The sequence below is a fragment of the Melanostigma gelatinosum genome (assembly GCF_949748355.1).
Source record: "Melanostigma gelatinosum genome assembly, chromosome: 13".
Lineage (NCBI taxonomy): Eukaryota > Metazoa > Chordata > Actinopteri > Perciformes > Zoarcidae > Melanostigma > Melanostigma gelatinosum.
Window position 1 is genome coordinate 16,003,264 of NC_136646.1, and position 21,881 is coordinate 16,025,144.

Here is a 21,881-nt window from a genome sequence, read left to right on the forward strand (position 1 = left end):
ACACAGAATGCCATTTATAACCATTGTGGTTGGCCGAAACAGTCGAATATCTCCAAACCTCAGGAAATCACACACATTTGATTACATTTGTTTTGGATCAGCTGTTCTTCTGTGACCGAGAGTACCTCTGTTTATTTCACTTCTTTAAATCTAAAGACCTGCATTGCAGTAAAAAAGGAAAACTACATTTTAAACTGTCGCATAACTTTATTTTTTTCTTCTCTTTGCTTCATAGCTGAAGATCATGAAGAGGACGAAGACGGCCCACGGTCCATCACACCTGCAAGGTTTCTGCAGTGGATCACGGGCCAAGGTCACATCCCACTTCTCCCATCCGAGAAGAAGGATTTTGCTGTGATGCTCAGATTTAACCACGACTGCAGTGCAGACTTTGGGCATCACAGCATCTGTTACCCTGTCGTCTCAGCATGTACAAAGACAATTGCACTACCCGTACGACATATGAGGTCATATGTCGAGTTCAAAAAGGTTATGATGGAGGCTTTTCATCTCGGGCAGGAATTTCACAATGTGTAGACAATTGTCTCTCTCTACCCTCCATTTTTTTTTTTTTGCCTCCGTTCATGTTTAGCAAAAACTGCTGTTTTAATACTCTCATGTTCTGAGAAAAGAAAAGTATTTAATTGTAATATTTAAAAATACTTGTTTTGAAAAATGAGTTCCATACACACACAAATTGTGTTGACTGTTTATAAAAGAGAACAAAATGTTAAGGTTTGGAATTAAAAAAAGATTTTATACGATTTATTCTTCTTTTTCTTTTTACATGTGGCTTCACTGTTGCCAGTCACAACAAATACAAATTTAAAACACATTCATTGTATACTTGTTGGTGTTAAAGGGGTAAAACCCTTGAAACACAACGTTTGCATTTATGATACATGAGTTAGTACACAGTTCAATACAGCTAAATAAATGTCTCGGCCGTAGGACTCAGATGGTCTAGCAACATCAATAGCGGCCCTAAGGCGTGCCATATCCTCCTCACATAGGGGACATGCAATGGGTGGAAGAATCACTCCAGAACTGGTCACATTTTGCTCACTGGCACTGTTGAAATCAAGACCTGCATCCTCGATTTCCTTCATCAAGAAAAAAAAGCAGATTTCTTAATTAAACATTTGTCACATAGAAATCAGAGGACATAAAGTAAAACTATAAAGGTAAGCAGATTTTAAATAGATCAACATGTGAACATAACTGATACTTTGCTGATGCAAGTATCAACATAGTATCATTTAATTAGTTTTAATGTGAACAAAGAGATACAAGCCCTGATCAGCATTTGAACACATTTTTGTTCTGTTATCTCTTTCATTAATTTGACGTTGGTGATTGAAAAAAACTTTGACACATCTGTTATTAAGCAATATTCAATTTTCTTACCCCAAATTATAATTGGTAGTGTAATCTAAAGTAAACTAAATTCAGTTGTACCAAGATGTTTTTTTCATGGTATAAGTTTTGAGGGCTTCCTTTACAGTGTTGAAAAGCTGTTTTATGCACAATGCTTGTGTCTAAAATAAATTCAAGGAAATGGTGTGAGCTTTGCTATTCTATGAAGTAGAAACACTGGTCAAAACTATCAATGTATAATACTATGTTTGCTTAAAAATAACTTAGATTTGCTACCTCTGCCAGGTCTGGAGCATTAACAGGAATCTGGAGGAGTCCGATTGTCCACAGTTGTTGTGGGGACAGATTTTGCTCTGTCCTTAAAGGATGATTATCCCAACCCATCCTGAAGACATCAAGATCCCTCTGCAGACGTGGAAGAAATACATGCAAACAAACAGCATGCAAGTTATTACTTAAAACGTATGCAAAGTGAGCCAACTTGGAAGGCGTCTATCATAGCCTAAATTACGTATCAGAATACAACAACAAAGAGGACTGCAAAGGTTATGCTGTGTAAACTAACGTTAAAGGTCCGTCCACACCAAGAACTATATAACGATAGAGATAACCACAGTGATAACGATGTGAGGAGCCACACTGATGAACGACGAAGTTCTGTACAGTGACGCCAAGCAACATTTATAAGGCTCTGTGCAGCTGAAGCATGCTTGAAGAAAAGCCAAACACCTTGCTCTTGCTGTCCATGAGAGAGGTTCTGTGCGAGCACATTTATAAGGCTCTGTGCAGCTGCAGCCACTGTCGAATTATAGTCGACATTCTGTTACGAAAGACAACACACATTGAAGGACTTGAGCTGGTCAGTGTAAGGAGGGAACAATTCACAAACACAAGCTAACAGCATTCAGCTAGTTGCTTAATTTCTAGCTTTGGCGAAATCCCCACTTAAATAAATCTTCTCCCTCTATGTATGACGCTATCTTACAATTATCATTATAATATTTAGGATCATTTCTAGTATCTGTAAAAAAATGTATTCGATTTCTTACCTGCGCGCTGGCGCCAGCATGCGGTCCAGGTGGAGCGGACGCCATCACAAGGATACTACGCTGCGTTCACAGTGGTGTGTGGAAGTGCGAAACGTCATATATTAAAGTGTGGTAGTTGAACGGCCCAATATGGCATAGTTTATTGCTCTTTTACTGTGATTCGTCCCAAGTAGAGGCTAAAACAGCTTGCTAAACAGAATTTTGGCACTAGCGTCATTTTTTAAACTTTCAATCACGTGAATATGGTGAATAGAAAGTGTTGAATCATAATTCTCGCGGTGCCCACGTTACCTGAAGGCAACGTGGTTGAGGAACTCCTCAGCCCTCGTTGTTATGCTGTCACTCATGATGACACGCCCCTCTCAGTTGATACCACGCCCCCCACGTTAGATCTGGGTCAAAAGTCTGAACTGAAAAAAAAACCTGAACTGAAAAAAAAAACCTGAACGTGAAAAAAAAAAACCTGAACGTGAAAAAAAGATTTGAAACCCAAAAAAAAAAGATTTGAATCTGAAAATATAAAATCTGAAACTGAAAAATATAAGAACTCAAATATCAAAATATATATGAACGTGAAAACTGAAAAAAAAAAATGTATTCGAAAAAATTCCAGAAGTGAATCAAAATTATATTCAACCCAAAAAAACTTTTCATTCACTTATTTTTATTTTGAATACATTGCTGTATTTTGGGACTTTCAGGTTCACATTTTTTTTTCAAGTGAACGAAACTTTTGACCTGGATTTAGCTCCATAACCTCAGGGTTAGGAGGAAAATATCTGCTTGAAAATAAAAAAAAAAAGAACAACACAATCCCACCACCACAGACTCTGAGGACAAATGGTCGGGACTGTCCGGCGTCACAGCGTCACTGAGTCACCTCAGTGAGTCTGCTGGTAACGTCCACAAAGCATCGTCAGTGGTTTCAGTGGAAATGTTGCTGCACCCTGAAAAAGCGAATTTTCACTTTTACGTAACAGAGCCATCTGGAAAACGAACGTGGACATTATTGTACAGGATGCTGATGAACAATTTAAACTGCAGAGCAAGTAAAAAGAGATTGCAGCCGATCAAGCCAGAAGGTCTTTATTGTTGATCGTAGTTGAACAAGCAGTAATTGATTATTTTGTGGGGGCTGTTTGGGGAATATATCAACACAATGACAAAAAAATCGATTTCCTCGTACTTTTATATCAGAATTCAATTATCTTTTTTTCCTGTAAAACTAAATATGAACCTTGTTAACGGAAGCTACCAATTTCTACCAATAAAATCCTGACATCCATACATCAATCAATGTTCAACTTTCAGCGACAAGGGAGGTGTGTGTGTGTATGTGTGTGTGTGTGTGTGGAGTCGGATATTCTAATACAGTGATTCTCAACTGGTGGGTCGCGGACCCGTTTTCAGTGGGTCGCGGGCCTTTGCCTGACAAAATTTAAAAAAAATAAAAATAAAAAATAAATTGTGATTTTATTTTGAAGGGCATTTTTTTTATGCAGCGGAATTATTCCAGCATTTACGGCACTTGTTCAGTGGTGCAGGAAAAACACCAAATGCGTTGTGAATCACATCACGTGATGAAGCTCAGCCAATCATTCTGACATTCTGACAAGTTTCCTGACTTGAGTGAGATGTACACACACCGTGACACACGGGGAGAGACGAGGACACAGACCGCAGAGCAGGACTGTTGTGGTGTGGGTTGTGAAAGTCAAATCATAGGAAGATCTCCAAAAGAGAGAAATGTCCAGAGAGACCAGAGTCATGAGACTCTGACTGGACAGACTCATAGGTGAATTCTTCAAACACTAATTTCTATTATTGGAAGATGAGAAAAATATAGTATTGTGGATTTTTCACTTCAGTTTAAAGCTGCAACGAAATTCAGTGAAAATATTTTTTCTAAATTGAATTTCATTACGTAATTTATTTTTTAATCCAGCTGTTATTTTACTTGAAATGAGAAGAACATGTATTCATGTATTTCTATGTATTATTTATAATCCATCCAGTTAAATTTGAAAAATGAGAATAATATTTGTTAAAATATAATTGATGTGTACTTTCTTTATTTGATTTGACAGTTGTTTACTACACAGAGACGTTACTACTACTAGACGTCTTGAATATAGATATACCCAAATCTTGTCTCTCCACCAGCTCCAGAGGGAAACACCAGGCTACTTAGATGCTAAACGATCCACTACACCAGCTATAGTTTCTAACTTCGTGTGTCTGTGATTTAGTGCTGGAAAGGCAGCGTGTGATGGGCTTATTGGAGTTCAAACTGTTCGATTTTTCAAAAATCCCACTAAATCCCAAAGAAAAGTGGGGCCAAAAAAACAGAGCATGTCATGACTTGTGGGGGCAATTATTTGTGGGCTAAAAAGACTCAACAGTGAAAATACAGCCAGATGTTACTCGCAGCAAAACAAGTGATGACACAGCTGAACTTTCCCTCCGACCCTCTGGATGAACACATTGCATTGTGAACACACAACCTGGCATGAGATTACTTGTAATTCAACCGTGCGATGCAGCACTCTCTCCTGCGTCAGACTAAACCATTGCTGTGAGTTTCCTGAACCACGAGTGCATGTGGAGGAGTCTCCTTTAATTCAATATACACGGTGAAATGTAACGAACAACCGAAGCATCTGATCAGTCACCTTATGTCATCATGTCATGTTTTTAGTGCGCGTCCACAGTCAGTCACTTCTCAGAAACCCCACGAGTCACCGTGTGTTAGCCTGTTATGTGTGGCTGTCTAACCCACCTGTCCAGGCATGTACACGCCTGCATGTTGTCAAAGTGTGACTGTCAGTTAATTGTGTGTGTGTGTGTGTGGGGGGGGGGGGGGACTTGAAGACAGTCTGAAAACACAATTGCTTGGGGAAGATTCCATGATTCATGAAGAGGAAACTGATATCACCCTGAATCAGACCCCTGTAATCACAAAACCTTTTTTTCGCACGACGTTGATTGAAGCTTGTTGTTTTCATTCTGTTGGGGGAAAAGTGTGACGATGAAGGAACGTGACTCTGAAGTGTTTTCACACGGAGGATAACCAAACTGGAACTATTTCAGCAAGACACAACGCTGAAGAGGTCAGGGCGGATATACCGTGTTAGTTCAAGGATTAGTTCAAGATTTTGGGGGATACGTAACTCGCTCTCGTGAGGAGAGTCAGATGAGGATCAATACTGTTTAAATATGTTTGCACATCTTAGCACAGAGAATGTAAACAGGGTGAAATAGCTGGCCTGGTTGTGTCTGAAGGTAAAAAGATCTGCCCAGCAGCACCTCTTAAAATCACTAATTATCACATATTATTTATCATTATCTTGTTGTTTCATATTTATGAAACACAGTATGTAAAAAAGGACAATTCAATGTTTTACGGTGAGTTGTGTGCCACATTTTTTCTTGCCAGGGAACCAGCAGAGACTCCAGGAAGTCGGTCTGATCACAGAGAAGAAATAATTTGGAACATAACCCTTTTTTAGTGCTTTATTTTGAGGTGTTGTTAAAGGGATTCTATAACAATTGTTAACAGCCCAGTTTCCCCCCTTGTTTTCAGTCTTTGTGCTAGCTAACTGACTGCTGATTAGCCTTGTATTTAACAGACAAACACTAAAGTGATATTGATCTCACCATCTATCTCTCCGGCAGATATGAAAGCATATCTCCTAAAATGTTCAACTTACTCCTTTAAACTTGTATTTCAATGACATTTAGCAGAAATCCTGTAAGTTTATTTCCTTTTTTCTCCTGCACAAATATCTAATATTGCTCCCTGACAGACCTCCATGTCGCTGCTCATAGTGACATGAAGTATTGATGCATGCATATAAACTCTATACCATGACAGCCGATATAGATGACGCTCCAGAGAGATCACACATGTTCTGCGTATGTCCAGTAGTGACGCCATAAACCAGTCTGAGGATTATTTAACTTGGTCCTATTCACATTTTTTTAATTTTGTGTGTCTCACACATCTGGATGAACCTGAAGTTAGGATTTATATATTTCTGTTGGTTTTGTGAAGAACAGACACATGCAGAAAAGGATTTAGATATGACTTCATTCATTTGCCGTTAAAAAGAAGCAGTAAATGATTCTTGATGTGAAATAAATCACAGCCAGGTGACACATTTGTAGCTAATCAATTAAGATGTATGAAAAAGAAAAATCACATAATATTGTATCATTGCGACCTATTGGATAATACGCAGACAAATTGATCAGAATATATTGGGCCTGGCGCTGCTTTTGGATCAGACATACTCCGGCCTCACTACGAAGCGGTAGGTGTACTGGTCATCAGGACAGGGATAGGTAAGAACCGGGGTCCCATTCAGGGTCGCCATGTTGTTCTTGAAGTCCTGAACCTGACAGACGTACTTGTCCTGGCACATCAGCAGGAGACGATTACGAAACAGGATGTTGCGCCATTCAGTGAGGCTGTTTTGAGGCGCCAGCCTCACTGAAGGGAACGACTCGCATCTCAAGCCGCGGTTGGAACATTCGTGTTGGTACTTGAAGACATTTGCCTCCCAGCGAATCTTGTTGCTCTTGAAGATCAGGCTGTTGTGGATGGGTGTGTTGAGCCACGTGGTGGTGGTAGAACCGTATTGATTGTGATACATATTGTATGTTGTAGGCATGTTTTGGAGGCGAGTCAGATCAACGCTCCATGGCTCAGCGGTGTAGATCCTCGGATGGTAATCCTCATCTTCTCTGTCGAACTTGGGGTTGGACTTCAGATTGCCGAAGAGCAGAACATTAAACTGGAAGGCCTTCAACACCATATCCCGATACATATTCCTGTGAGTGCTGTAGAGAGAGGAGTTGGACTCCAGGTCATACAGCGCCTCAGCGGGGATCATGGGGAAACGAACGCGGCTCAACAGGTCAGCCTGGGTTTTCCAACTGGTCGAGTTGCCCTTCTCTGTGATCCAGCTCTCCACAGTCTGAAGCAGAAAATATTCATCCGGCACCACCAGATCTGAGCGCAGCAGAAGGGATCCGAAGAGTCCAACGGAGACTCGGGTCCAAGCAGGGGACGTGGTCAGGTTTTGGTAGTTCCAGGCCAGGTACTGAATACAGTTCTCTTGGAGGACAAAGTCCCCAGTCTCCACCGCATATTCGTAAAGGGACACCTGCGTGTGGAACGAGGCGTCCTCTGGGAGGATTTTAGTGAACAGCCGGCCTGTTTCCTCCATCAGCTGCTTCACCCCAAACGTATAAGCCATCCAGTGGAGGCACTGCACGGAGGAGAAGGTCACATCCACCTTGCGGGTGTAAATGTACCTAATGAGAAAGAGTATTTGTTAGATTCAAGCGATTGCGCTATTTACGAGCTCACAAAACACCTGGGTGATAGTATTAGGAATTCTGCATCTTAAATCAATTCTCGTCATCCTAGCGGTGTCATCATACCTGATGAAGGAGGAGAAATGCGGTTGGCAAGCGTGGCCGACGTCCACCGTGATGCCGGTGGTCTCCTCCGAGGCGTTGAAGAGTGGGAACTGTGAGAGGATCAATTTGTGCACGCAAATCGTCAGACCAAAGACCTCCGGCGTCCCGCCTTCGTCCGCGTTTCCAGTCGCACTCTGGACCGAGATGGAGAAGTCACAGCCGTTCGCGCTGTCGAAGAGCAGGCCGCGCTCATCGGACAGACTGATGCTCTGGTCCACAGAGTATGGAGAATCACTGCCGGTCACATTTGAGCCTGGAAGCACAAATCAAATCGGGATGTACATTTGATAAGAGCACGAAAGAGCCCGAAGAGAGTTTTTCGATGACGTACCGCTCTGTTCACAAAGAACTCCGACGTCCTCTTTGTGGCTGCAGTCGGTCGTTCCCCAGCTTGTGAAAGCACACGTAGAAAGATAACTCTCTGTGCCGTTACAGCTCAGATCATCCAGCCAAATAGGTCCGGATGCTATGATGACATTTTTTAAAAAAGGAAACAACGTTTGTTGTGGCAGAAACACATTAAACGGTGACCTTTCTGACGGCTGAGCTCCTCACTCATTTACAATAATGGCACTGCCCTCTGGTGGGGGATGAACGGAAGTAAGAAGGCACCTTTTCCGTAGTCCTTCCCAATGACAACAGATTTGGCTCCGGGGAAGCCGAGCTGGCGACAAACCACCTGGGCCTCAGCCACGTCCCAGCCGTCGTCACACACCGTTCCCCATTTCCCCTCGTGGTAGATTTCCACACGGCCGTCGGCAACACCGCCGCCAAACAGCCTCACGTTACCTTCCTGCAGCACCGGGTTCCCTTTTCTATCTGTATGACAACACAAGGCTCGAGATATTAACCGAGGCCGTGACAGCAGAGAGGTCACATAAACATTTGTATATAATCTACAGCAGGGGTGTCAAACTCATTTTCACTCTGGGGCCACATCAGCATCACGGTCGCCCTCAAAGGGCCGGTTGTAAATGTAAGACGGTGTAAATGTAACTACGGTACTCCTAACATAGTTAGTTTAGTTTCCCGGGATATCTGTGACTTCCACAACACGTACTTCCAGTTGTGTGATTTCTCCTCCGCCATTGTTTCCTGTTGCTGGTGCAAAATGCATTCTGGGATATTTGGCTGTCCCAAGTACAGACAAGTCACCTCCGATGCATCCCGGGTAAAATGGGCAGAGCGAGCCACATCCGGGCATTAGGGCCGTGCTTGGCTCGATGTGAACTTTGAATTGGAACAGTACTTGGGCTGAGACTGATGACGTTTCAGTACAGAGAAGTACGCATGTTGAGAAACTTGTTGGAAATCCTCTTTATGGGCTGTTGCATCTCCTGTCCACCTGTTGTGATAGTTTTAATGTCGGCACACAGACAACATGCCATCTCATCACTTCGACTTTCTATCTCATAATTTCGACCATGGGGATATTTTTATTTTCACATCTAACTTTAAATTTTTGTAAAAAAAAAAAAAAAAAAAATTTTTTTTTTTTTTTTGCTGGCGGATTCGTGGGCCACATAAAATGACGTGGTGGGCCGGGTCCGGCCCGCGGGCCGTATGTTTGACACCCCTGATCTACAGGCTACAGACGTATTAGTAAAAGCACAAACTATCACAGGCATTGCCTGGATTACAGTGCTACAATGAAAACTAGTTTATTATCAAGACTGTACCCTGTCCGTAGAATTCATTTCAGGGTGTAAGCGTTGTATTTGTTTCCACACAAATGAGATATGCTTCGGATGACTCACCAAACAGGTTGAATTTGAATGCACTCCCAGAGACATGGAGAAGTAGCAGAAGCCACAGAGTGAATAGGTTTCCATGTACGAGCATTTTCAACCACAGGTGTAGGAGTCTGACAAAGAAGAGGCGATGTAAGCAATACGCACCACTTTACTTTACAATTAAAACCGATGGCTGCGCTGAGTAGAACTGTAATTTTGGTCTTATTGCATATCAATCAATGTATTCATTGAGATGGAATGCAATTCATTTTAACCGACTATACTAAATGTGTGCAATAAAAGTTAAAAAGGTAAAACCTAAAAAACCTAAAAGACAAAGTGCGCTAAGTCCTCACGTATAATGAAAGCACATTACCTTCTCCCCTCTGGTTGCAAAGTGATGTCGTCCAAAAATGTGCTTCTCTCTTCTGAAGTCTGCGACAACAAATCTCCTTGCTGAAAACAGGGTTCACTTCTCCATTCCCGCTGCTTCCCCCGAAAGTTTCGTTTCACACTGAAGCAGACAATCAGGGTGTTGCACAACGGGTTTTCGGTAAGTTGACCTGTCCCGACTTGTTTGAGGACAAAGTCTAACGTTTGCTGAACTAGGACAAAGCCACATGACTTAAAACGACAGGAGTCAGATGATAGGAATCAAGTTATTTTACTCAGTCATCCCACCCCAAAAAAAAAATCATAATTCATTTTCCCCCAAAAAGTCCTTCAAATAATGTCGATGAAGAATAAAAAAAACCTTTTGTTATTTCAATGAAAATAGCATGTTTGGTGTGCACAGAATGTTTAACATGGAGCAAAAGAAACCGGTTGAGAGTGTACACTATGTGCATGAACATGTATGCGTTAGGAAAATAAATCAGTCTGATAAATCAAACGTTTGTACATTCATCATAAGAAAGGCTGCAGTACTGTTCGAGGGCCACATTTGTCCCGGGAAGGAGGCGATCCGCGGACCTGCTGGCATTGTTTGTGTTCACTGTGTTCACCGGCAACAGGAACCCGACTTTACAGTCTCAGCCTGTTGTTCTTCTACTTGTACTGAAGACGATCCTTTAAAAAAAAAAAAAGGTTGGAGTTGTGTCTCAATGAGGAAGCAGCGAGTGCAGTAACTTCAACAGTGACTGGATTGTAAACAAAATAGAACAGTGCAGTGGCCCCGAGAGAGAGTCTCTCAGTTCATATGAACTCCAGGCCCTCGTACTTCACATCCCCGATCTTGGTTTCGGGCAGCAGGATGCGTCCGTCGAGCGCGAAGGCCATGATGTACGTCGCAATCTTTTCGCCGTCTTCCTCGGACTTGAGAGCCAGAATGATCTGGTCGCCTGTATTCGGGACAAACTTGAAGGAGGAGAATCCGTGAGTGGGGTCAAGCGGACCCACTCGACTGACGACGATGTCCCTGAAATCCGACGAGCAGCTGAGGGCCAGGTTTGCGCCGCGGCTCTCGTCCGCCTTCTCCTCGTAGCGCTCCTTGCTGGCGCGGCGAGGGAGGAAAAACCAGCGCCGCAGGGCGTCGCTCCACGCCGCCGACTCGTGGATGAGATACCCTGCGGAGATTTAGGAGACCACAGATCAACAAAAGAGAACGAAAAAAAAAGGAAGCAACAAGCGAGCGGGAGCAGATTTAGACCCCTCACCTGGAGGCTCTATCCCTGCAGCAGCCTTGAGAGAGTTGTACGTGGGAACCCAGTTCTCATGTTGCACGTCCCCTCTGAAGCCCACTACTTTCACCCACTCGGGGTTGTTGTTGATGAACTCGCCCGCGGTGGTGGTCCACTCCTTCCCCAGACCGCCGACGTACAGCTGCTTGTCCTTCACCGCCAGCCACTCGGCTTTGAACCCTGTCGGGAGAATAGCAATTACACCACGTAAAAAAATACTCCGATGGAAACACTGCAGCAGAATATTAGCGTGTGTGAGAGGCGAGTGATGCCGACCTTTGGCGACGCTGCCGTCGCCGTCGGGTAAGATGACCCAGGGCACGACCTTGTCCCCATCGATGTGGTAGACCACGCCCGTCCTGTCGTCGACGCTGTAGAGCTTCCCATTGAACACCACCAGCTCAGACAGCTCCATGCCCCTTCCCTTCTCCGACAGGTGGCTTTCCAGCACCACCCTGTCGGCGTCCCACTCCACTGCCACCATGTCCCCACTCTGGGACACCAACAGGTGGCCCCGGCGCATGTAGCTGAACCACGTCAGCTCCTTGTCGCTACGAGACCTGGTGTCCAGGTCGGCGATGACTCCGATGCGGTAGCGGGTGCCCTGCGGCGTCCGCTCGGGCGCGCTGAGAGGGTAGGTGTCGTTGTAGGAATTGGACTGCCGGGTGTCGTCGCGACTGGCCCTCCAACCGCGCGAGTCGTCGGAGCGGTAGCGCAAGCCCGAGGTCAGGTGCATGAAGAGCAGCAGAACCAGCGACAGGAAGAAGACCACCATCACGATGGGCTTCCACTTGAGGCGAAAACGAGGGTCAGTGGTGTTGGTCATGGACGCCAACATGGGGAGGCCTCTGACGGAGATGCGCAGACTGTTCATGGGGTCATTGTGCTCCAGCGGAGTGAAGCCTAGGGGAGCAGGCATGGAGGACGGAGGCCCGGGGTGACCTAAACAAAAAGAGAGAGCCGGTTTATCCACTTCAAAACGAAAAAAACAGGGCAGAACGAGGGTTAAACGATTGATGGATTACAGCTTCTTCTTGTGTTCTCGATTACATTTAAGGTCCCAACATAGATATAAAAGTCAACTAGACGACAGCGATACTGTCAACAGATTTGCTTGACCCACTTCATCATGCTGCTTTCAGATATATTGTGTTATGTCTCCACTTATCTTCCTGAAACATGAAAACATTCTCTCTCTTCTCTCCCCCCTGTGTCTCCCTTCTCTCCCTCTGTGTGTGTTTATTTCCTTTCTCTTATCTGTGTGAATGCTTGAGCTTCGTCTTGTGTGTGTCTTGTTCTCTTTCCAGGTCTCCATGGAGGAGACGGGGTTCTCACCTGTTTGTTACAATCTACCACACCAACTAAAGCTAAAGATTCTCTAATTTACGCTTCACTGTGACTTTAAAGTCAGACGATGTCACTTTTGTTCAACGGCAGCCGCCGCTGTCCCAAGCGACAGGAAATCCTTAAACAATGGCAACAGTGTAGAAGAGTCATAAAGTCAGCAAACCGGCACAGTGACGTCTGTTGTGGAGCAATACCTACCGTAGCTAACAGTAGCCAACATTTAGCTGCCCAAACTACTGGTTATACCAGACTAAGGAGTGTATTACCTTGAGCAGAGGTGTGTTATATCGCCTATGAATTGAAAGAATTTCATTTGCGGTCATTTGTACTCGTATACAAGTCACCATTCAGGTTATAAAAGATCATTTTTACCAGTAACAAGCAAACAATTAAACTGCATCGATACAGCTGGCAGGAAAACGTAACACCTGCTTTGTCCTGTGAGAAAGTACCAAAACTAAAGACCCAATGGGCAGAGAGGGCTGTCCGGTAACCGCAAGGTCGGCGGTTCGATCCTTGGCTGTTACATGTCCTGTGTCCCTGAGCAAGACACTGAAACCCTAACTGAATGAATGAATGAATGACAATAAAATCTTAACTTTAGCTTTTTTTTTAAATGTTCCTTAATCCTGTAACACACACAAAATGAGCCAAACGTCGGCATAATCAGGCAGTGACTTGTCATTTAGATGACGAAAGTTAATCTCACACGACTCACATACTCTCCATAAACAGACTCCGTTGGCCGATCAACTCCGTAGTCCCGCTGGCAGGCAGATCATTCATTTAAAGCCGGTTAGTATAAATGGTGGCACAGCGCCCAGGAGTGACTGGATTCAAAGGTTAAACATTACTGAACAAGAAGCAGGAAGTGGCCCCGGGTTGTGTGGCTATCGAGTGGCCACCATGTCAACGTGGAAGTCGGGAGGAGCCCAGTAAGTGACGGACGGGGGAAGGTGTCTGTGAACAGGTAAATCAGGAAACACGCAGCCGGCTCGTGCAGCACATGCCAAAGTGACACGAGTGACTAAACGACGGGAAATCATCATCAATCATTCCGATCATCAAGTCTTCATTCGAGTAATCTATCAAGCTAAATGCTCTCATGTCATTAAGACACTTTACAGACCAAACGGGTAATTTAAAAGTTAAACAAGCTCAAATTATAAGTCAACTTACGGGTAAGAGTCCAGTGCAGAGTCCAATATTTGATGTTTCTAACCTTTTAAAATGCACAAACTTGCAGGTTTTCTTTGTCTTACATTACAGTATAATGGTTATCTTTGAGTTTTGGACATTACACGTGACAAAGCCAGCCAAACTACGCCAACGCTTCTCAAAGGAAAGTAGCAAGCAGCACTAAGTAAGTCCCGAAATCTAGAGAGAAAGTCGCCAAGAAGGCAACAGTGACAGCCCGTCCCCTTCAGGCCTCGACCCCAAAACGATCAGCGTGAAACAAAGAACGTGGCTATTGTTACTCACAGCTGTCAAGCCAGCAGCTTGTGGAAGACTCCAGTGACGAGCAATGAATGCACGAGCAGAACACGAGCAGACAGACAGACAGACAGGCAGCCCGTCCAATCATTAAGACTGAAATGATTGGACGGGCTTACTGCTCTCCTGCGACAGTCACAGATAATGGATTTTAATAATCTGAAGAGAAATCAACAAGGAGAATAAATCATTTGTCGCAGCCCTAGTTCAGTTAAACCAGTTCATCCTCATTTAAATGTACATAAGTGATAAAAGGGAAAGTTCAGAAGCAGTGCAGCTACTTCAGTTTAGATCCAGAAAGGTCTCAAGAGTCATATTTCAAAACACAGGCAACTGTATTTCCTAAATACTGACATTTGATAATTAATCCGAATCAGAATCAGAACCGTTTATTGCCAAGCAAGTTTTCACCTGCAAGGAATTTGTCGTGGTGGAAGGTGCATAACATTCAACAATAAACAATGACATTTAACTATCAAATAACACTTAACTATCAAATAACACTTAACTGTCAAAATAACATTTAACTATCAAATAACACTTAACTATCGAATAACATTTAACTATCGAATAACATTTAACTATCAAAATAACATTTAACTATCAAAATAACATTTAACTATCAAATAACATGTAACGGTCAAAATAACATTTAACTATCAAATAACACTTAACTATCAAATAACACTTAACTATCGAATAACATTTAACTATCGAATAACATTTAACTATCAAAAACAGTCAGCACAGTGCAGGAAATAGAAACATATTTGAAATGTACAATAAGATATGTAATATAGGATATGGAATAAAGTGCACACTAATAAAACACCCAACAAACTAATGAGACCGTGTCCGTCCACCAGGCTCTGGAGCAGTAAACGTTCACTCCCAAACCAGTTCCAGGGACCTCTAGACCTCGACACTCCTGCGGCCTAAACATGGCGTAGGAGCTGAAAGACTCTTTCATGAGAGGCCCCCCTCCTCCCCCCCGAGCCGAACAGCAGTCCATTATGGCAGAAACATCACTCTGAGGAGAACAAACTAGATCCTATCTGGAGCACACCGACCAGTGGCTGATGTTCGTTAGGTTCACGGGATGTTTTTGAGTCTCATTTTGCCCCCCCCCCCAAAAAAAATCCCCTTTCCTTTCCTTTCCTTACCCCTTCGTCTCCTCCGGCCAGAACGCTGAGCCATCAGATCGAGCTCTCAAACTGTCCTCAAGCGAGAGCTCCCGCAATCTGTGCGGCGCAGTTCGCCGCTCGCAGATTATTTGCAGCGCAACCGTGACTAAGGATTATTACGATGGTCGTGAACTTTAACTAGACTCTGGGGATTATGTTCGAGTCCAAAGGGGCAAAGCAACACCATTCATCAAGTGTTCATTCATAATAGCAACTAAGAGCAAGGCCAACAGAGGTTAGGGAAGAAAAAGGGTGGGAAGACAAGAATCCTGTATACCTTTAGAATTTAAAAAGAATAGTATTTGATACACAATGGAGGTGTTTCTGTGATGTGATCAGTACTCGGAGTACTGTGACTGGAATGAGGCCAGAGGTCAGCGTGATAACACAAGCAGTACTCGTTCAACAGGGACGCTACGACCATTCTGAGCTTTGGTCCAGAAACATGTTAGGAGTCCGAGAAGTTAATTATTTATCGACAAGCAACTCCTGAGCGTCTCGAAGTAACTCTCAAAAGGTTTTGAAGAGTTCAAATTCATGAAAGGACATCGTTCACAAATGAAGGGTATGGGACATATGACAATAGTTCGTATGAGGTCGCTGTCTCTTTAAATCCCTGGTTGCATTGCACCATTGTGGGCAATATTAAAAGTCAGTGGGCAATATACTTCAATGTTTGAGTCACAGGATTATTGCATCAATTTGATACAAATTCTTCTAATTCACCAGATGAGCCACCTGGTTGTTTTTGTCTCTCGATTAAGTTTTCAAAAGGTTTGTTATATGATTATATTTAATATAAACACTGCTACCTAAAATGATATATGCTCTCACAATGTTATCCATAGCACTAACCGGTCGTTTACTCTATCTATCAATTGGTCAATAAAATAGTAAAAATGACCACGGTCCAAGGTGACATCCTCAAAATATTTGTTTTGTTCAACCAGCAGATACACAGATACAAAACACAGCAAGTAAAGTAGAACAGTCTTCACATTTGAGCACCTGGCAGTAAAAATGTCTCGTATTAATGATTAATAGATTATCAAAACTGTTATTTTTCAGTTGACAAACTTATCAATTACTCCACTAATTATTCCAGCTCTAGTGTGAGTTAGTGAACGTCTCAGAGTGGGTTTTAAGGTAATTTTGCACAACAGTGTGGCAGCATTAACTGTTGTCCTGGTCCTGGTCCTGACCTGGTCCTGACCTGGTCCTGACCTGGCCCTGTCCTGGACCTGACCTGGCCCTGTCCTGTCCTGGACCTGGTCCTGACCTGGTCCTGTTCTGTCCTGACCTACCCTGGTCCTATCCTGTCCCTGTCCTGACCTAAGCCCCTCTCAAACATAAAGCTGCTGGTTCCCTGATGTAAAAGAGCGAGTATCTCTGCTCTGTGCCGCCATAAAGGACGACATCTGGGGAGGTGGGCTTCAAAGGAACCAGATCAAGGACCCAGAGGGTGTGCGTTCGGCCCATAAATAGTTCACCTATTGACAGACTCCCAAGACCTCTGCATGTCAGGGCGCACACAAACAGATGTGCACTGGCCTACGGTCTTGATTTTAGGTGGTTTCAACCAATGAAAAGACACCGTATGACACATGGATCTACTACAGCGACATTTGAGGATTCATCATTTAGTTTGCAGACCAGCTGGGACCATCTCAGAGTCCCCAAGTGGACCTGGGACACTTTACTATCTGCAGGCCTTTAATTCATAAACCACTGAGAGCAAAGTAACTGAATACAGGGAGGGTTATGTTATTAAGCATGACAGAGACTGTAGGTCTCCCTCTCCTCTTTCTTTCACACACACACACACACACACACACACACACACACACACACACACACACACACACACACACACACACACACACACACACACACACACACACACACACACACACACACACACACACACACACACACACACACACACACACACATCTCGTCTGTCTGTGTGTCTGTGTGTGTGTGTTGTTAGCTCGTCCTGCCAGCAGCGCAGAGGTTAACGCAGATGCTATCACAAATGGCTGCGTTCATGAGCGACGTGAAACCGTCTCACTCACCGCAGACGTTAGATGTTCCGCTCACAGTCCGCCGGCGGTTGGAGCTCAGATGTCATTGTTTTATCGCTTCCTACTTCGGCTCCTTTTCCTCCGCTCCCCGTTCACCAGACAGCCGCTCATTACTTCCTGTATCTGCTGATGACGACGGCAGCAGCGTGCACCGCTTGCGCGCGGTGGATGGAAGAGGGCTTGCCGAGCTGCTGCGTTCAGTTGCTGTCGGGAATTTGAGGACTACTCCATTCCATTGAGATAGGGGACATACTCGTCCTGCATGGATTACATTATAAACATGTGGAAATGTAATTATAGTAACCGAGTTATCTCTATTTTGAAGTGGCTGTGATGTGTGTGTCTGAAGTAGACAAGCTGAACAGAAAAGATCATATACATATAATGAATGAAATAAATAAATAATAAAAAACACTAAATAAATGTAAAACTTTACCGCACAACTTCTTTTTTTTAACTGTTATTATAAAATGTGGCTTTACATGGTCATGTATATACAAAATCATATTTATTTACTTGAAACAAAATGGAGGATAACTTGAAATGTATTCATACATTTCATATACCACAATGAGGATGCATACGATTTTAAAAGATTATCCCTAAATCTGCCTTAGATGCAAAAGCAAAGAAGGAACAAGAAGGCGAATGAACCCTTTGTCTTTTGAACAAAGACATTAAAGACACTAAATACAAGAAGCAACCAGAGAGGGATGACCAAACACACCCTCGCCCTGAGTACCGTGGTGTGAGCATTAAAAGTGTAACAATGACGGAAGAGATTTTTTGTCTTGTTCCTCGACGTCAGCGTGGGATTACCAAATTGCCACAACAGGATACTGATTGTTAGGTATTTGAATACGTTTCTGTAAAATACACATCGTCTTTACACAATCACTACTCAAATATTTGCCAAGGGAGCAGAGCTCTGCACAGACTCCGGTTCCCTCATGAGAGGATACAAATTTACGAGCCGACTCGAGAGGTTTCAAAATGAGTTCAAACTGTTTTTATTTGGCAAACCCCGTGTGATACAGAATACTGTACAAAGGCAAACGGGGGGAAATCATTGTGAAACTGCGACATGTGCAAAAAGGTACAACTACAGTGTGAGAGAAGCAAGAGCATGAAGTAAAGTAGGAACATATGGGTTGATTGTCATGCACCTGGACTAGAGGATTAAGAAAGATAATAAATATATCAATTTACCACAACATCCCTGAAGTCCTGAAACCAAATTATGGCTGATTTAGATCTTTAAAAAGAACTGTGAGTGAACTCAAGGAAGGCACATTCAACTTCTACAGAGGTAGCTGATACAAATCAATGGGTTTGGCTACCTTAAAATAAAAACAAAACACCCTTAAATGCCAATACTAAATCATAACTCTGGCAGAATTGATTTAAAAAAATTTAATTAACAATCTTAGATCAGATATGTAAAGAAATTAAGTGCATAAGTCATTTTCAGTGGTTGATTATGAGGAGAGGAACATTACAGTAGTTATAGAGAGCACATTGGCATTGCACCAGTTGATTAAATAACATGGGTTTGTCAAAAAAAGATGTATTTACCGAACTGTATCACTCAATTATTGTTGTTGAACTGCCGTATATGAATCTGAAGGTAATAAAAAAAAAAAACACTTATGTACTTAACAGTAACATATTCAAATACATGTTGATTTGTGCTTTGATATTAACAGCTGGCACTCAGAAGATAAACAAAAAAAGGGCGTAAAAAACAGCTTTAGTTGGGTCGGTACAAAGGCACGTTCATCCGTTCTCTTACCATGACAATCTCCTTCTTAACCACAAAACAAATATACATATTTCCAGAGTTCACCTGCTCGGTGTGGCACAACACAGCAAAACAGCCACCACACAACCAAGAGCACATCAGTGCAGCCAAAATATATGCAAACGCTTTTCTGCAGGAAGTAAATGAGAGTGCAGAGTTGTAACTGAAACCGTTGGCACACGTTTATGTAAAAAAAGGCAAACTCCCCCCCCGGTTTGGACTTCAATAAGCTGGAGGCTGGTACTCTCCCGGCTGCTCCTGGTTGGGAGAGTAAGGCGACTGCTGGTAGCCCGTCGGGCCGCTGCTGCTGCTACTGCCGGCGTACGGAGCGGGCGGGTACGGAGTACCGTGGTCGTTGGCCGGGTCTCTGTACTCCTGGTCAAAGTCGCTGATGCCGTCGCGGTACCTTCCGACAGCAAAGTAGGATAACAGACCCTGTTGAGAGACGTTAAAGAGTTAGAAAGTGGAGCTTTGTGAGAGTTGTGTGTGTGTGTGTCATCCTCTGGTTTTGTTAAGTCAAAAGCTGGCTCACCCAAGTGACGATGGAGAAGAAGGAGAAGGCCACAACGGCTCGGGCAGCATCCCCGGTGACCATGGTCGTGTCGGGGGTTTTGGACCACTGGTTGGCTAGGAAGCAGAAGCAGACGAACCACAGGAACGTCCAAGCCCCTGTGAAGACAGACAGTCAGGATCCAGATGAAATATGGTGACAGATTTAACCTCAACTAGGCTGCACTTCCTGTTTTGGGGGCACGGTTCCTGTATTCTAGAAGGAGCTGCTGTGTGGAGGTAAACACGACTCTCACCTGAGAACACCAAATCTCCTATGACAATACATTTTCTCTCTTTGGCGTTGCTGATCTGTGGGAAGTAGGCGTCCAGTATGAGGAAGACAACACAAGCCAGGAAGGCCAGGACTCCGATCCCGACCCCGTAGCTGCAGGCGCTGTCATTGCTGTTGAACATGCATTTGGTTTCCGACTCAGTCAACGGGTTAACGTAGCCTTCTGCAGTGATGGTCGCAAAGACCACTATGGAGAATACCTGCAGAGAGAGAGAGAGAGAGAGAGAGAGAGAGAGAGAGAGAGAGAGAGAGAGAGAGAGAGAGAGAGAGAGGGGAAGAAAATGCATGTTTCAGGTGGAGCAGCCGCGTGATTCTCATCACATGATTCACATTACGAGAACGCTTTAAACGCCATAAAAGAACAGCTAATTAAAGCATCTGTCAAGGCCGTTTCAAGCCGTTGGTGCAGTTCAGGGTCCCTCCTCACACCCTGGGATACTGAGCTGCTTTACTTCTTGTTGACTTAATACAATGAAGACAAAGCCTTCGCTGTCGGGGCTCTTGAATATGACAAACTTTGGTTTTGAAACCAAAGCTTTTCGTTTTGAAACCAAAGCTTTTGTTTTTAACCAAAGATTTAATTTTTTTAACCAAAATTCTAGTTTCATAAGCAAAACTAACAAATAAATTATTCTCAGTTTATATATTTTCACTTACAAACTTGATTTTTGATCGCAGTGCGAGAAATTTGCTTTTAAAACTTTTTTTGTTTGTTTGCGTAATAGACACAAATATACCTTCATATATTCAGAGCCGTGTGCAACGCTGTTGCCAAACAAACCGTCCATCATCAGTTGGTAATCTGTCAGTTGGTAAGGTGACACGGCACTGAACACGCTAAGCTAACATGAGCTAATATCAACAAGTGCTCCAGAAAACACATCAAACATATCAAATTTACACTTTTTTGTAACTTTCTTTAAGATTTCAACCTAACGCGCATCACGTGTCCGGTGTCGGCCGCTCGTGGAGCTAAGACGCGGCATCGCTGACCGACTTGTGTCGCTGCTGGCAGCTCACATATGTTACCACAAACTCGACGTGACAGTCGGCTAACTTTTCATGCTAACGTTTCCGTGGAGTCACTCACCCAGCTCAGGCACCGCAAAATGGTTTGAGGCTGTTTTAAAAAATTGACAAAATCAAAAGCCCCGCCAGCCAGCGAGGCCCCGTAAGCACTGCCCTGCATTTTTTTTTTGTCACCCCCAAAAATGCCTCTGAAACGACTTAAAGACGAGCTGGAGATGTCTCTCCCTGTCAAAGTTTGGGACAGTTTCGTTTTGTCAAACAAAAACAGCTTCCTGAAAACTTTTTCAAAGACCGCCCCTGGTGTGTTCAAGTGCTCCTCGGAAAATGCGACTATAACCTAAAAAGAAAAATGTAAATAGCCTGTGTTGTTGCTTTTTTGTAACTCTAGGAGGCAGTAGTGACACATTGCAGGGCTGTTAGTTTTACAAGGAGCAAAGGTTCAAATCGTTTGATTATAAACGTAGGAACACCACAGCTATGAGATTCAACACAAGAACCTAACAATAAAACCATACAGATTGAAAATTAGTGCTCACTTCTAACTGTAGGCCTACTTGTAGTTTTTCCAATTTTGTTAATTTAAGACAAATGTAATGTAGTGTTGCAGTTCTTCAATGTGACCACTGGAGGGCAGTGCACACTCATTGTTTTAAATTCACTCATGTCAAACATCACCTCCACTTTTCATCAAAAGAGACACAATACCATATGTATACTTCCAATTCGTATTAAATATTAAATACCTGTATCATTTATATTTATTTCCTACATCC

At 43.4% G+C, this 21,881-nt stretch overlaps 3 protein-coding genes and 1 long non-coding RNA gene across 5 annotated transcripts; all 4 read right to left on the bottom strand.

Moving 5' to 3' along the window:
• Positions 1 to 742: 742 nt before the first annotated feature.
• LOC306786525 lies at positions 743 to 2,476 on the bottom strand. The gene is made up of 3 exons (XR_013772493.1): positions 2,427 to 2,476; positions 1,654 to 1,782; positions 743 to 1,103 (listed from the first exon to the last, which is right to left on the bottom strand). It is a non-coding gene; the product is annotated as an uncharacterized lncRNA (long non-coding RNA).
• A 3,908-nt stretch (positions 2,477 to 6,384) lies between these two features.
• On the bottom strand, positions 6,385 to 10,145 carry LOC306786364 (galectin-3-binding protein A-like). The gene is made up of 6 exons (XM_079281112.1): positions 10,023 to 10,145; positions 9,671 to 9,777; positions 8,526 to 8,732; positions 8,245 to 8,379; positions 7,875 to 8,166; positions 6,385 to 7,745 (listed from the first exon to the last, which is right to left on the bottom strand). Exons 2-6 carry the CDS (start codon positions 9,753 to 9,755, stop codon positions 6,710 to 6,712), a joined length of 1,755 nt encoding a protein of 584 aa, XP_079137238.1. The 5' UTR covers positions 9,756 to 9,777; positions 10,023 to 10,145; the 3' UTR covers positions 6,385 to 6,709.
• A 187-nt stretch (positions 10,146 to 10,332) lies between these two features.
• cant1a (calcium activated nucleotidase 1a) lies at positions 10,333 to 17,558 on the bottom strand. 2 transcript variants are annotated; one of them, XM_079281276.1, is made up of 5 exons: positions 17,426 to 17,558; positions 11,602 to 12,267; positions 11,302 to 11,505; positions 10,866 to 11,211; positions 10,333 to 10,714 (listed from the first exon to the last, which is right to left on the bottom strand). In XM_079281276.1, the coding sequence occupies exons 2-5, from the start codon at positions 12,242 to 12,244 to the stop codon at positions 10,678 to 10,680; spliced, it is 1,230 nt and encodes a 409-aa protein (XP_079137402.1). In that variant the 5' UTR covers positions 12,245 to 12,267; positions 17,426 to 17,558; the 3' UTR covers positions 10,333 to 10,677. The 2 variants fall into 2 exon arrangements, with proteins under 2 accessions (XP_079137402.1, XP_079137403.1); XM_079281277.1 differs by having other exon boundaries at positions 10,333 to 11,211.
• A 1,274-nt stretch (positions 17,559 to 18,832) lies between these two features.
• On the bottom strand, positions 18,833 to 21,353 carry syngr2a (synaptogyrin 2a). The gene is made up of 4 exons (XM_079281527.1): positions 21,170 to 21,353; positions 20,042 to 20,279; positions 19,768 to 19,904; positions 18,833 to 19,670 (listed from the first exon to the last, which is right to left on the bottom strand). Exons 1-4 carry the CDS (start codon positions 21,266 to 21,268, stop codon positions 19,458 to 19,460), a joined length of 687 nt encoding a protein of 228 aa, XP_079137653.1. The 5' UTR covers positions 21,269 to 21,353; the 3' UTR covers positions 18,833 to 19,457.
• Positions 21,354 to 21,881: the final 528 nt, after the last annotated feature.

Excerpts from the sequence above, each read along its gene's own strand:
- LOC306786364 (XM_079281112.1), bottom strand. The coding sequence starts at position 9,755 with ATGCTCGTACATGGAAACCTATTCACTCTGTGGCTTCTGCTACTTCTC. Across the intron at positions 8,733-9,670 it reads ATTCAAATTCAACCTGTTTG|ATAGAAAAGGGAACCCGGTG; the intron begins GTGAGTCATCCG and ends GTTGTCATACAG. Across the intron at positions 8,380-8,525 it reads TGGGAAGGACTACGGAAAAG|CATCCGGACCTATTTGGCTG; the intron begins GTGCCTTCTTAC and ends ATGTCATCATAG.
- cant1a (XM_079281276.1), bottom strand. The coding sequence starts at position 12,244 with ATGCCTGCTCCCCTAGGCTTCACTCCGCTGGAGCACAATGACCCCATG. Across the intron at positions 11,506-11,601 it reads CGACGGCAGCGTCGCCAAAG|GGTTCAAAGCCGAGTGGCTG; the intron begins GTCGGCATCACT and ends TTCTCCCGACAG. Across the intron at positions 10,715-10,865 it reads ACCAAGATCGGGGATGTGAA|GATCGTCTTCAGTACAAGTA; the intron begins GTACGAGGGCCT and ends TTTTTTTTAAAG.
- syngr2a (XM_079281527.1), bottom strand. The coding sequence starts at position 21,268 with ATGCAGGGCAGTGCTTACGGGGCCTCGCTGGCTGGCGGGGCTTTTGAT. Across the intron at positions 20,280-21,169 it reads TTTTGCGGTGCCTGAGCTGG|GTATTCTCCATAGTGGTCTT; the intron begins GTGAGTGACTCC and ends CTCTCTCTGCAG. Across the intron at positions 19,905-20,041 it reads AGGAGATTTGGTGTTCTCAG|GGGCTTGGACGTTCCTGTGG; the intron begins GTGAGAGTCGTG and ends CTGTCTTCACAG.